At 52.8% G+C, this 14,371-nt stretch overlaps 1 protein-coding gene across 1 annotated transcript in view; it reads left to right on the plus strand.

Annotated features, from left to right (window-relative positions):
- PIGL (phosphatidylinositol glycan anchor biosynthesis class L) overlaps positions 1–13,386 on the plus strand; it is a 50,469-nt gene extending 37,083 nt beyond the window's left edge. The window contains exons 3-7 of the mRNA XM_041000928.1: positions 199–289; positions 6,527–6,594; positions 9,188–9,219; positions 10,083–10,216; positions 12,541–13,386. Of these exons, the coding sequence (XP_040856862.1) occupies positions 199–289; positions 6,527–6,594; positions 9,188–9,219; positions 10,083–10,216; positions 12,541–12,639 (424 nt within the window). The 3' untranslated portion in view covers positions 12,640–13,386. The remainder of the gene's footprint in view (positions 1–198; positions 290–6,526; positions 6,595–9,187; positions 9,220–10,082; positions 10,217–12,540) is intronic.
- The last annotated feature ends 985 nt before the right edge of the window (positions 13,387–14,371 follow it).

Here is a 14,371-nt window from a genome sequence, read left to right on the forward strand (position 1 = left end):
CGCACTTGGGTCCGTGCCACCTACGTGGGAGATCCAGATGGCATTCTGGGCTGCTGGCTTCAGCGCGGCCCAGTCCTGGCTGTTATAGGCATCTGAGCATCTGACCCGGCACATGGAAGATGTCTGTCTCCCTGTCTCCCCGTTTCTCTCTGTGAATGTGTACATAAACCATGATCAGGTGACATTTCTCCCTTGCAGGAATTTTCCAGATGACCCCGCAGTGCAGTGGGACACAGAGCTTGTGGCCAGCGTTCTACTCCGGCATGTGGAGATGAATGACATCAACTTGGTAAGGGAACGACACCTCCCTGGTCCCCCCCAGGTCCCTCCATCAGGGTCTGTAACCTCACCTCCGGCCTCCCTCCCCAACCAGTCCTGCTGCAGAGCCGCTCTATAGATAAAAGGCCATGAGCCCCAGACCGCTCTCCTAAACCTACCTAGTCGGTGTCCTCTTTATCCGCCCCCTCCACCACCTGTCAGTCACCTGACTCCTGAGTACCAACCTTCATCTTTGCCCTGAGCATCTTCACATTGAAAGGATGTGCATTTGACCTCCAGGAAGCAGAGGCCTCCAGAGACCAAGCAGCTTGCTTGAGATGGGCGAATGGTAAAGCTGACAGCATGACAAGCTTTCATTTCCCACTCGAAAATGAAGGACCGATCCATGCATACCCCTTTAGGGGAAGGAGGCCCAGGTCGCAGGGCTGTGGCAGGGACGGGGGTTCACGCCTCAGATCTGCTAGGATCAGCAGGACTGGACTTAGCCCGGGGTCAACCTCAAAAGTGCCTAACAGGCTTACTTTTCACACAATAAATAATAGATAATCCTTCGTGGATTAATATTTAAATCTCCACCACATATGTGGAAAGCCCCACTTGTTTGGGTTTTGGGGTGTTTACGGTTTTGTATGGTTTTGGTTTGTTTGTGGTTTTTTTTATTATTATTTTTTAATATATATTGGAAAGTCAGATTTACAGAGAAGAGACAGAAAAATCCTTCATCCATTGATTCACTCTCCAAGCGGCCGCAATGGCTGGAGCTGTGCTGATCTGAAATCAGGAGCCAAGAGACTCTTCCAGGGCTCCCACACGGGTGCAGGGTCCCAAGGCTTTGGGCCGACCTTGACTGCTTTCCCAGGCCACAAGCAGGGAGCTGGATGGGAAGCGGGGCTGCCGGGATTAGAACTGATGCCCATATAGGATCCTGACATGTGCAACGCAAAGACTTTGACTGTAAGGCTACCATGCCGGACACCCCCCCTTCCTTTTTTTTGTTATTATTTTTTAAGAGGCAAAGAGAGAGAGAGCGCTATCATCTTCTGGCTCATTTCCCAAATGCCCTTGATGGCCAGGGCTAGACAGAGTGGGAAACTGAGGAGTAGAAAAGCCAGGAGTGGCAAACTCAGTCCAGGTCTCCTTACCTATATGGCAGGAAGCCAGCAACCTGAACCATCAGAGCTGCCCCTGAGGGGCTACAGCAGCGAGAACCTGGAGTCCAGAGCTAAAAGCCAGGGATGGATCCCGACATCCTGAGATGGATTGCAGCGTCTTGACCACTCAATTTGCCCCAGGTTAACTGTTCTTTTTTTTTTAAAGATTTATTTTTATTATTGTTTTTTAATTGGAAAGGCAGATATACAGAGAGGAGAGACAGAAGGAAGATCTTCCGTCCGATGATTCACTCCCCAAGTGAGCGCAACGGCCGATACTATGCCGATCCGAAGCCAGGAGCCTCTTCCGGGTCTCCCACACGGGTGCAGGGTCCCAAGGCTTTGGGCTGTCCTCAACTGCTTTCCCAGGCCACGGGCAGGGAGCTGGAAGGGAAGCAGGGCTGCCGGGATTAGAACTGGCGCCCATATGGGATCCCGGGCGTGCAAGGCGAGGACCTTTAACCACTTGCGCCACCGCGCCGGGCCCCAGGTTAACTTTTGAATAATCCTCCTTGAAAGAAGAATCTAGGGACAGTGTTGGGTGCAGCGGTTAAGGTGTTACTCAGGTGAGGGGGTCAGCACAGCGGCTCAACAGGCTAATCCTCTGCCTCCTAGTGCCGGCATCCCACATGGACACCAGTTCTAGTACCAGCTGCTCCGCTTCTGATCTAGCTCTCTGATGATGGCTGGAGAAAAACAACAGAGAATGGCCCGAGCCCTTGCCCCCTGCACCCGTGTGGGAGACCTGGAAGAAGCTCCTGGCTCCTGGCTTTGAATTGACTCAACTTCAGTTTTTATGAACTCTGTAAACTCTGCCTTCCAAATACAGTTAAACAAATCTTTAACAAGCTGTCACAGAAAAGTGACACAGAAGAAGCTCCTGGCTCAGCTCCGACCATTGCAGCTAATAGACTGATTATGTTGTCTGTCTTTTTTAGTAGACAGAACTGGGGCACTTATGTGAGTTAACTTCTAGACAAAAATGTTTTTATCTCGTTTGGTGTTAAAATTAACTTCTGAAAACATCTATTTCCCTCTTGTCCATACAGCAAGTTCAGTATTATTGCTGTGGGCTTGCTGAGGCTTGGGGCCGGCATCCACACGTGACACCACTGAAGGGTTTCTTTTTCTTCCTTTCTTTTTTATTTTTTTTTTTGGAAAGGCAGATATATGGAGAGAAAGAGCTACAAAGAGAAAGATCCTATGTCCTCTGATTCCCTCCCCAAGTGGTTACAATAGCCGATGCTGCGCCGATCCAAAGCCAGGAGCTTCTTATGGGTCTCCCATGCAGGTGCAGGGTCCCAAGGCTTTGGGCCGTCCTCGACTGCTTTCCCAGGCCACAAGCAGGGAGCTAGATGGGAAGTGGGGCTGCCGGGATATCAACCAGTGCCCATATGGGATCCCGGGGCGTTCAAGGTGAGGACTTTAGCTGCTAGGCTACTGCACTGAGACCAGCAACCAGTCTTAATCACAGAGCCCTCATATATAGCAAGGTGTCAGAGACCAGCAGTCCTTCCAAGGTGTTGTGCCCTGGGGTCCTGGTTTTACCTTGGCAGGGTGGGCAGGTCTCTGGGGAGGTGGAACACGCCCTACCAATGGTAAGAATCAGCATGAAGTGACTTGCCCATGGAAAGCCTCGCTGTGCACAACCCTGATCCCATGTGGACAGCACAATAATGGCGTGAGGCTAACGAAGCAGGGACGGTCGCAGCTGCTGTCAGAAAGCTTCATGTTCTGTTGTTATTATTTATTATTTAACTGAATTTATTGGAAAGGCAGAGAGATAGGCAGGCAGAGACAATCCCCCACCACCTGCCCTGGGTCACTCCTCCCGCAAATGCCCACAGCAGCCAACATTAGGCTCACCTGAAGTCAGGGACACCAAATTCAACCCGGGTCACCCACATAGGTGGCAGGGACCCAACGCTGCCTCCAGGATGCACTTCCCCAGGAAGCTGGAATCTCGAGCCGAGGCAGGACTCGAACCCAAGCCCTCTGACACAGCAGGACGTATGTGCCCCAAGGGACGTCTTAAACCACCCTGCCCGCCCCTGGCTTCCAGGCCATTACACAGGAAGCCATTGCCATGCGGAAGCTATCTCGAGATGACTTGTGAAATAATTCTCAACTCTCCATGAAACTCGTGAAGAGTGCCGAGTGTCGCGATGGCCGGATTCCTGCAGGCCTCCCCGGGGCGCGGCATGCCTGGCGCCCAGCCAATGCCTGCCGACCAGGCGTGGTATTTTGTGGTTGTTTTCCCCCCATCTCTGCCTCTCTGGTGTGGTTCTCTGGCTAGGCCACAAGGTGTGAGCTTGGCCCAGGGCACCAGAGGCCCAGGCACCACGGACCAAGCCATGACCCCAAAGGCAGCCTCATCACAGCTGCATGATTTGGGCCTGTGCTGTGTGCTGTCCCAGCTGTTCCGCTTCCAATCCAAGTCCCTGCTCATTTGCCTGGGAAGGCAGTGAACGATGGCATGCATGTTTGGGCCCTTGCTACTCACATGGGAGATCCCGATGAAATTCCAGGTTCCTGACTTTGGACTGGCCCAGAGAATCTGGGGAATGAACCAGGGGGTGTGGAAGGTTCTCTCTCTCTCTCTCTCTCTCTCTCTCTCTCTTCTGCTTTCTCTCTCTCTCTCTTTGATTCTGCCTTTACAATAAATAAATAACTATTTCAAAAGATAATATATTGCCTGGGTGTTGCATAAGCTCTCTCATTAAAGATGAGAACGGCTTGTACTCCAGATATCTGTTATCTGGACTGACCGCACCACACCCTTGGAAGAAACACTTAACCGCCTCATGGAAGCCTCTAGATCAGTCCTCTCAGGGCCCTGCCGAACGAACAGGCAACCTGAACTTAAAGTCAGTTTGAAACACCAGAAGTGAGAGGAAGGAGCATAAAAAAAAAAAAAGTAATTTATTATTAATCAATGAGAGATAATGACAGCTAGTTCCGCACCCCTCCCCCCCCCCTTGGATGAACACACAGCATCCGTGTGGGTCAGGACAGAAACGCAGGGGCAGTAACCATTCAAAGACTTTCTCCAGCGTTCTGGTATTCTCTTAGAGGTCTCCTACTACTTAGCAGTTGGGTGAACTTTGTCAGTGTGGTGGAAAATAGGGCTTCACAGTGACAGAGCTCTCAGGATCCTGAAATGCCGTCTGAGTTACCATAGCACGTGGGCAGGCAGGCGTGTGTGTGTATGTGTGTGTGCGTGCGCGTGCGTGCACGCGTGTGCGCATGTATGCTCAGTACCAAGCACAATGGAGTGAACTACGTTCACGCACTGTGTAGTTAGGGACCCACCGGTGACCCTGGTGATAAGCCGGAGCGCCCGGAACACCACGTTCCTTCCCCGATGACATCATCGGGCCCCGGGAGGAGAAGTGGGCCGTGCGCAGTCACACACGGCAGGTGACTGTAGTTAGCTGTGCTTCCTGCACTTGCCCAGGTGTTAGGGGCTGTTCATACTGTACCCGTGGCTGACTGTAAGCTGCTCTTGTTGTAACCAAGAGCTCAGCTACGCACCAGGTCAACATGTTCTGCAGTTTCAGGCCAAGAACACGGCCCTTTCCGGCCTCCCCCTGCAGGTCTCTTCATCTGTGCCATGGGGTCACCTTCCTCCCCTTTCTTTACCGAAGCACATCTCTCCTCTTTCCCTGTCTGGCCATCCTATTCCTTCTCCTGAATCCTTGATGTCTGTTTTCTATCCCTTTTATCATTCACCCTAGCCTTATCATCATCATCATTATTATTCAAACTCTGCCTTTCATCTTCAGAGATAAAGTGCTGTCACCTCCACTGGATTTGTAGTGGAACCACGGCCATGGATGTGTCTGTGAACACGTGAGCAGAGGCGGACGGGGAGCAACGGCACTTCCTCCATGCAGAGCCCCCGGGTGAGGAGAGGGACAGAGCACAGAGAGGGAGAGGTGGGGTAGAGATCCACAGGTGAGGGCCCGGCGGTGTGGCCTAGCGGCTAAAGTCCTCGCCTTGAACGCCCCGGGATCTCATATGGGCGCCGGTTCTAATCCCGTCAGCTCCACTTCCCATCCAGCTCCCTGCTTGTGGCCTGGGAAAGCAGTCGAGGACGGCCCAAAGCTTTGGGACCCTGCACCCGTGTGGGAGACCCAGAAGAGGTTCCTGGCTTAGGATCGGCATAGCATTGGCTGTTGCGCTCACTTGGGGAGTGAATCATCAGACGGAAGATGATCCTCTCTGTATATCTGACTTTACAATAAATAAATAAATCTTTTTTAAAAAAAGAGACAGACAGATCCACAGGCAAGTGGAGTTCATTGTTAAAGATGAATACGTTCGGCAGAGGTGGCTGGCTGCAGGTGTGTAGATGCAGTGAACGCGTGGCTGTGGCGGTCCTTCAGCAGGCCAGGCCTTTCTGCGCCTGAGGGTCTCGGGGTGTTCAGAGGAGCCAGGGGAGTTCAGAGAGATGGTAAAGTAGTGAGAGCTGAGGAAGCTTTGAGTGTTCAAAGCCGGTAGCTCCCCAGGGGATAGGTGGCTGGGCGGGAAAGCAGAGGATGGGGTGGGGAACCACACCAGGCACTGGCTGGACTGGTCTTTGGAAATGCAGGGCAAGAGCCCCTGAGGGCACTGCTCTGGTTTCTGTCTGGAAGTTCTAAGGGCTGTAGAACCACAGTGGTGCCCGGGGCATGGCATGGTATGCACATACTCACTGACCCTCCAGGACCCTTCTGTGCCGTTCATGTGGTCCTTAGGAAAAGGCACCCAGTCAAGCAGCCAGCGTCTACATGACCAGTGGTCGCCCAACTGCCAGCCAGGAAAATGCCACTTGCTAATACACAGGCCAACATGTACACAACAAGGAAATCCTGAACCTGTGATTCGAATGTGGCTGATTTTCCGCTCAGATCCACCAGCCAGGAACATGAATGCACAATTTAGCCCGCCGCGGGGCAGTACCCACACAGCCAGCCCAGTGGTGGACAGACCAGTCCTGTGGACACACCACTCCTCTCCTCTCCCTCCCGAGGGACTGGAGACAGCGGCTGCAGTGGCTAAGCTGAGGAGCATGTCCCAGACACCCTGAGTGCAAACCTTATATTTCTCTGCAGGTGGTGACATTCGACGCAGGAGGTGTAAGTGGTCACAGAAACCACATTGCCCTGAACATGGCCGTGAGGTGCGACCTGGGGTGATGGAGAGGGGCAGAGGGGTCCCAGGTTCTAAAGCGCTTTGCCCCCACCCCGATTCCCTGGGCCCCATAAACTATCACCAAAAGCCACTGATGACCGTGTTACCCACTGCTTGCCACCGCATGTCCTCCCTGTTTCTAATTAGAGATTTCTAATCTCTCTCAAGACAGCAGGAATGCTAGCCACTCAAAGGCATGCATTTTTTTGTTTGTTTGTTTGTTTGAAAAATGTATTTATGGGGGCCGGCACAGTCCTCCGCCTTGTGGCGCCAGCATCCCATACGGGTGCTGGTTCATGTCCCAACTGCTCCGCTTTGATCCAGCTCCCTGCTTGTGTCCTGGGAAAGCATTGGGGGATGCTCCAAAGCCTTGGGCTCCTGCACCCATGTACGAGACCCAGAGGAAGCTCCTGGCTTCGGATCAGCTCAGTTCTGGCAGTTATGGCCATTTGGGGAGTGAACCAGCAGGTGGAAGACCTCTCTCTATTCTCTGTCTCTCTGTCTATAAAATCTGCCTTTGAAATAAAACAAGTAAGATATTTTTAAAAAGATTTCTGTGTTTTGAGAAACAGATAATTCCCATCTGCTGATGCACTCCCCAGAATGCCCACAATAACCAGTGCTCAGCTCAAGCTGGGAACCAGGGATTATATCCAGATCTCCCACAGTGGTGTCAGGGACCCAGGCACTCAAGCCTTCACCTGCGACCTCCAAGGGTCTGTGCTAGCAAGAGGCTGGAGCCGGGATTCGCGCGGAGCCGGGTACTGAACCAGGAACTCAAATGCGGGATGTAGGTGTCTTAACAGTTAGGCTGCACGCCTACATACCTCCACCACTGCATTTATTATTATTATCTTTTTGAAAGATTTACTTATTTTTATTACAAAGTCAGATATACAGAGAGGAGGAGAGACAGGAAGATCCTCCGTCCGATGATTCACTCCCCAAATGACTGCAACGGCCAGGGCTGTGCCGATCCAAAGCCAAGAGCCAGGAACCTCCTCCAGGTCTCCCACGCAGATGCAGGGTCCCAAGGCCGTACTCGACTGCCTCCCCAGGTCACAAGCAGGGAGCTGGACGGGAAGTGAAGCAGCCGGGATTAGAACCAGTGCCCATATGGGATCCCAGCACATTCAAGGTGAGGACTTTAGCTGCTAGGCCATGCCACCGGGCCCTCCACCACTGCATTTAAGAAAAAATATTGCAAAAAGAGTGACTGATTTTCTTTTTCTTTTTTTTCTTTTTTTTTTTTTTAAGATTTATTTATTTATTGGAAAATCAGATATACAGAGAGGAGGAGAGACAGTAGAGGAAGGTCTTCTGTCCAAAGATTCAGTCCCCAAGTGAGTGCGATGCTATGCCGATCCGAAGCCAGGATCCAGGAACTTCTTCCGGATCTCCCACAGGGGTGCAGGGTCCCAAGGCTTTGGGCCGTCCTCCACTGCTTTCCCAGGCCACAAGCAGGGAGCTGGATGGGAAGTGGAGCTGCCGGGATTAGAACTGGCACCCATATGGGCTCCCGTGGCGTTCAAGGGGAGGACTTTAGGCACTAGGCCACGCCGCCGGGCCCTGATTTTATTTTTCTTTGCCCATTGGCAGTGAGCAAACCTTCACCCTGATATATTTTGTCATCTTCTCAGTTGGATTTTTTTTTTTTGCACTTCCTGCAGTCTTCCTGTGAAGCAGGTGGACATAACTCTATAATTGGACATGACCTTCACAATCATTGAGTCTGTCTGCCACCTCCCACAGAGACAGTGCAGTGATTTGCCCAGTGCCACAAGGGCTCTGCCAGAACCCAGGGTCCCAGTTCCCCATCCACGATTCCACCACGTACACACAGAGGTCAGTCCAGCCCAGGGGCCCCCGACCATGTCCTTGAGTTGTCTGTCACTTAGTGGAAGCTGCTAGAAGTGACTGCCTGTACCCTCTTTCCAGACAGCCCTCCTTCGACGCTGGATGATGCAATGAGGGGCAGCCAGACTGCCAGCCCTTCCTGCAAAGATAGAGGCCTGTATAAAGGCTGTATTAGGTCCTTTCAGGTTCAGGAAAGACACACAAAGGCCCTTGTTAACAGCCAGAGAGAGTTTTTGGTGAAGTTCATGAAAAGCGAAGTAGCCCCAGGAGTGGCCTTTCAAGCCACCTGGCAACCCTGAGGCCTTGAACTCCCAAGGCTGATGTGGAGAGCTGGAGCATCGTGCCCAGCTCATTCTGGACGCACGCTAAGCCGTGTGGACTTTTGTCCAAGTGCATCAACTGAGCTGGAGGAAGGATCCACTCAGGGCTGCGGCACGTAAACGGTCAGTGTCTCCAATGCAGGGGGCCAGCACTGTGCCCCGAGGGTCAAGCCACCACTTGAGACACCCGCTGGCCATATCAGTGGAGTGCCTAGGCCCCCTGCTGCACATGTGCACCCTGAGAGGCAACAGCTGGTGCCCACCTTGGACCCCTCCACTTTAATCAGAGATATGCAATCCAGGAAAGCCTTCTCCAGGACCCCCTGGGAACAGGGTAGGGGCCACAGCCTGATAGCTTTTGCATCTAGGCCCCTCCTCTCACTCCTGTCCCTGTCTTCCTTCCAGGGCTCTGCACTCCAAAGGAAAGTTGCCTGAAGGTAAGGCTCTTCGCCCATCTCCAAAAGGCTCATTGGAGAGGGGTTTGCAAGCAGAGAACTACACTGGACAAAGCCTACTCCGAGATGGGAGAGGACTGCCGGGTTATTAGTGTTCAGGCTGTGTCCATCAGCAGGTGCCTGTCCCACACCTGTCTAGCTCTCTCTCAGGTTAAGTCTGTCTGTCTGTCTGTCTCTCTCTCTCTCTCTCTCTCTCTCTCTCACACACACACACACACACTTTCATACTGTCCTCCAAACCCACATCACATCTCCATCATTAGTTACACAAGTTGTAAATGACAGGTAGGCGTCCAATGGACCAACCAGCCCAAGTTGGGGAACTCTGCATCATATTCCGCCTCTCCGTGCCAGTTGCCAGCCCCGCCCCTGCCATGGCAGCAGTGCGACCATGCACTGGATGGAAGCGCACGCAGCGCGTGCCCTTCTCACGTGGGCTGATGGGGCTCGCCGAGCTGGGAGATCTCATCAAGACATCCAGGGTCCATTGGAGTCTTTAGACCAACCCCACGTGAGAGAATCAGGTTTCCTATCCTCCAAACCCTTTCACAGATGAGAAAACTGAGAGCTGAGAGTGACAGAGGGAGTTTGCCAAGCGGGTCAGCTCTGGACGGACCAGGCCTTGACCTTGCAGCCTGTAGGGAGCAGGGGGTAGTCGGCAGCCCCTTCGGAGACCGTGCCAATGAGGGGCAGAGAGCGCAGCTTTGGTGCCTCAGAAAGCCCTTGGCAACCCCCGAGCCACTGGGGCGGCGGGGAGGTGAGGGGTGGGGTGGCTGTTGCTCAGGTGACAGCCTGGCTGGCAGGTTGTCCGCAGCAGGGCCCACACTTCCGGCTCGTGCCCGCAGGGTGCTCCGTGCTCACGCTGGAATCCGTCAATGTGCTGCGCAAGTACCTGGGCTTCCTGGACCTGCCCTGCTCGCTGCTCCGGCCCCAGGATGTTCTCCTCGTGCTCACCCGTGAAGAAGTAGCTCAGGCGAAGGTGAGGAACGGGGACTCCCAGCCCCACCCAGCCACGCCCCCACGCCCCCCACTTCTCACCTCCGTGCGGACCCTAACCAAGAGACCTTCTGCAGGGGTTCGCCCTCTGTCCTGAATTGTTTTTTCTTTTTTTAATTTTAAGATTTTAAATTTATTATTGTTATTTATTTCAAAGGCAGAGTTAGAGAAAGAGACAGATCTTTCATTCACTGGTTCACTCCCCCAAATGGCTGCAAAGCCAGAGCTGGGTCTATCCAAAGCTGGGAGCCAGGAGCTTCTTCCGGGTCTCCCACGCGGGTGCAGGGTCCCAAAGCCTTGGGCCGTCCTCGACTGCTTTCCCGGGCCACAGGCAGGGAGCTGGATGGGAAGTGGAGCAGACAGAACACAAACCAGCATCCATAGGGGATACTGGCACCGCAGGCAGAGACTTAGCGTATAATCCCGCTTCGCCAGCCCCATCTTCCACCCTTCATGTGTGTGTCTCCGTGTGTCAGTGGGGTCAGTCACTGGCAAGAAGCTGTAACAGAAATAACCAGGACTCAAAGCAGCTGGCACTGGCAAGGGGACAAGTAACCTGCTGTACCACAGTGCTGACCCCCCAATAATTTATTTAAAGATTTGCTTATTAATTTCAAAAGTAGAGTGACACACAGAAAAATCTTCTCTTCTGGTTTAGTCCTTTAAATGGCTACGAGAGACAGGCCTAGCCCAGGCCCAAACCCAGGAGCCCAGCACTCCATCCGGAGCTGTCCCCTCGGGGCCAGAGACCCAAGCGTTTGAGCCACCATCTGCTACCTCCCAGGAGACAATCTTCCAATTCCAGCTTCCTGCTAAAGCATTCTGGGTGGCGGTCAATGACACCACCCATGTGGGAGAAACACATGGAGCCCAGGACCCTGGCTTCAGCCTGACCCAGCCCTGACTGTCATCGGCACTTGGGAAGTGGTGTAGAAGCACCTGTCTCACTGAAATAAATTTGTTTAAAAATTTCGCAAAGAGGCCCAGTGCAGTAGCCTAGCAGCTAAAGGCCTCGCTTTGCATCCACCAGAATTTCATATGGGCACTGATTCATATCCCTGCTGCTCCACTTCCATCCAGCTCCCTGCCTGTGGCCTGGGAAAGCAGTCGAGGAGAGCCCAAAGCCTTGGGACCCTACACCTGTGTGGGGGACTCAGAAGTTCCTGGCTCCTGGCTCCTGGCTTCGGATTGGCTCAGCTCTGGCAATTGCAGCTGCTTGAGGAGTGAACCAGCTGACAGATCTTTCTCTCTGTATCTCCTTCAGTCTATAAATCTGACTTTCCAATAAAATAAATAAATCTTTAATACAAAGTTTGCAATGAGACAACTTGGGTAATGAGCAGATGGTATTTAGAGAAAAATATGCAGCAACTTTTATATTACATTTTGTCTAGTTAAATCAGTTACTATGATTCCATTTAAAAACCAAACTGTAGCAGATGTAGATATTAAAACAACGTGCATGTCCCTCACCAGCTAGAGAAGGCTAACCCATGTCTTTACTAGAGTTTTGGAGCTTTTTTTGTCCTTCTAAAATTTTTTTTAAAAGATTTATTTTTTGTTGGAAAGGCAAATATACAAAGAGAAGGAGATACAGAGAAAAATATCTTCCATCCGCCAGTTCACTCCCCAGGTGGTCCTAGTGATCAGAGATAAACCAATCTGAAGCCAGGAGCCAGGAGCTGCTTCTGGGTCTCCAAAACGGATGCAGGGTCTCAAGGCCCACGCGGGTGCAGGGTCCCGAGGCTTTGGGCTGTCCTGGATTCTTTCCCAGGCCACAAGCAGGGAACTGGATGGGAAGTGTAGCAGCAGCCGGGACATGAATCGGTGCCCATATGGGATTCTGGTGCTTGCAAGGCAAGGATTGAGCCTCTAGGCCAAGGCGCCAAGCCCTGATCCCTCTTGTAATAGTGATTTTATCTTCCCATCTCACCTATTTCAGAGGAATGTGGGCATAATGCTGTAGCTTGCTCTCCGTAAAACATGCCTGCTGGTGTCGTATTTGTGGTGGAGTAAAACCACCTGATGGGCAAAGGGGGGCGCTAGAGCAAGGCGGTTCTGGCTTCTGACCTCGCTCCACTACCTGCTCACAGAGGGATTCAACTGAGGTGGGGCTTGCAGCCTGTCCTGCCAGCCTGTTGGCATCAGAGGGGAGACAGGCAGCGGGAGAAAGGCAGCGACCCCGGAGATCAAGCTGGAGGGGTTCATGGGTTCCAGGCTGGGGCCTGGGGGCGGAGGGGAGGTGGGAGAGCGCCGGGAACAGTCGCAGTGCGCATGCTCCGTGAGCGCTCCCTGTGCCTCTTGCAGAGAGCCATGACCTGCCACGGCAGCCAGCTCCTGTGGTTCCGCCGCCTCTACCTCCTCTTCTCCCGCTATGTGAGGATCAACACGCTGCATTTCCTCTGAAGCCTCCGAGTGCGTTCAGATCCAAGGAGTCCGAATAACCCCAGCCAGTCCACAGAGGGCCCGGCCTGGACCTGGCTGACATCCGCTAGCCGAAGGAGGGCCCCGCCGGAGCAGCCTCTGCTAAAAGGCAGCCTTGCAGGCACTGTAGGGTCGGCCAGATGTCAGCAGGTGCCTGGCAGAGAGGGAAAGCTACCACCAAGGATGCTACAGCAAAACCCCCCCGGGCAGGGGAAGAGTCCTCCTAAGGGCACCGTGTGTGACAAGACCCCAGCACACAGCCCTGGCAGGTGGCCGTGGCCATAAACGAATGTGAACCCACGCTCGGAACACCTCGCCCGTGGGATGGTCACGTGGTTTCCAAAGGTGCTGTGTGGATCTGTTGTCTGTCCGCGCCCGTGACTGTATTTGCACGTGTACCAAGCAGAGGCCCAGAGCCTGTGCGAAGACGGCGTTAGTTCCATCTGCCGCCATCCCAACAGGAGGCCAAAAAGTTCCATGATGGCTGTGTCCAAGGTGGAGAGTCAGCGACGCTGTTGGCAGCTCAGACCAGCGACTGGAAGTCTCAGAACAACAGAAACCAGGAGTGCAATGCTAGTCCAGGGGAGAGACAGCCCCCCCTACATCACCCCACCCCCGCACAGGGCTGCTGGCTTCAGTCCTGGGGTCCAAAGGCCAAAGAACCTGAACTGTGCTGGTGAGCAGCGTCAGCAGCCCACTGGCAGTTTCTAATAAAATTCTACACCCTGATTGATTGGTTGATTGATTGATTAAAGTGTGTGTGTGTGTGTGAGTGTGACAGACATGAGAGAATGAAAGAGACAGATCTTCCACCCGCTGGGTCACTCCCCAAATGGCTACAACAGCCAAGACTGGGCCAGACCTAAACAAGGAGCCAGGAACTTTTCCCGCACGCATGCCAGGGACTCAAGCACTTGAGCCACTGTCAGTTGCTTCCCAGGCCCCTCAGCTAGGAGCTGGATTGGAAATAGAGCAGCTACAGACTCCAGCTCAGATGTGGACATGGATGGCAGCTTAGCCCACTGTGCCACATTGCTTGCCCCCAAATAGTACACTCTTGCATACAATATTTTCACTTCCTCTCATTGGTAATGTGAATTCACCTGCCACGAGAGACGTGTCAAGGGGTAGACACGGAAACACGTCAAAGAATACTGAACCTGTGCATATGTCCAACAATTAAGAATTAGTTCAATAATTAATGGGTGTTCTAATAAAATATAATATTACAGAACAGTTTTTTATAAAGCTTATGTATTTTATTTCAAAGAGTTACAGATCTGCCATCTGCTGGTTCAATCTCCAAATGGCCACAATGGCCCAAACTGGGCCAGTTGGAAATTGTGAGCCAGGAGCTTCTTCTGGGTCTCCCACGTGGATGCAGGGTTCCAAGACCTCGGGCCGTCCTGCACTGCTTTCCCAGGCCACAGGCAGGGAGCTGGATGGGAAGCGGAGACGGTCCATGTAGGATGTCACTGCTGCAGGTGGAAGATTAGTCTGTCGGGCCACTATAACAGCTCCAGCCATTGCAGCCACTTGAGTGAAACGTCAGATGGAAGCTATTTCTCTCTCTCCTCCTCTCTATATATTTGATTTTCCAATTAAAAAAATAAGTCTTTTTTATGGGCCCGGCGGCATGGCCTAGTGGCTAAAGTCCTCGCCTTGAACGCATCAGGATCCCATATGGGCGCTGGTTCTAATCCCGGCAGCTCCA

Source organism: Ochotona curzoniae, unplaced genomic scaffold, assembly GCF_017591425.1.
Source record: "Ochotona curzoniae isolate NIBS_2020 unplaced genomic scaffold, NIBS_Ocur_1.0 scaffold_2453, whole genome shotgun sequence".
Taxonomy (NCBI): domain Eukaryota; kingdom Metazoa; phylum Chordata; class Mammalia; order Lagomorpha; family Ochotonidae; genus Ochotona; species Ochotona curzoniae.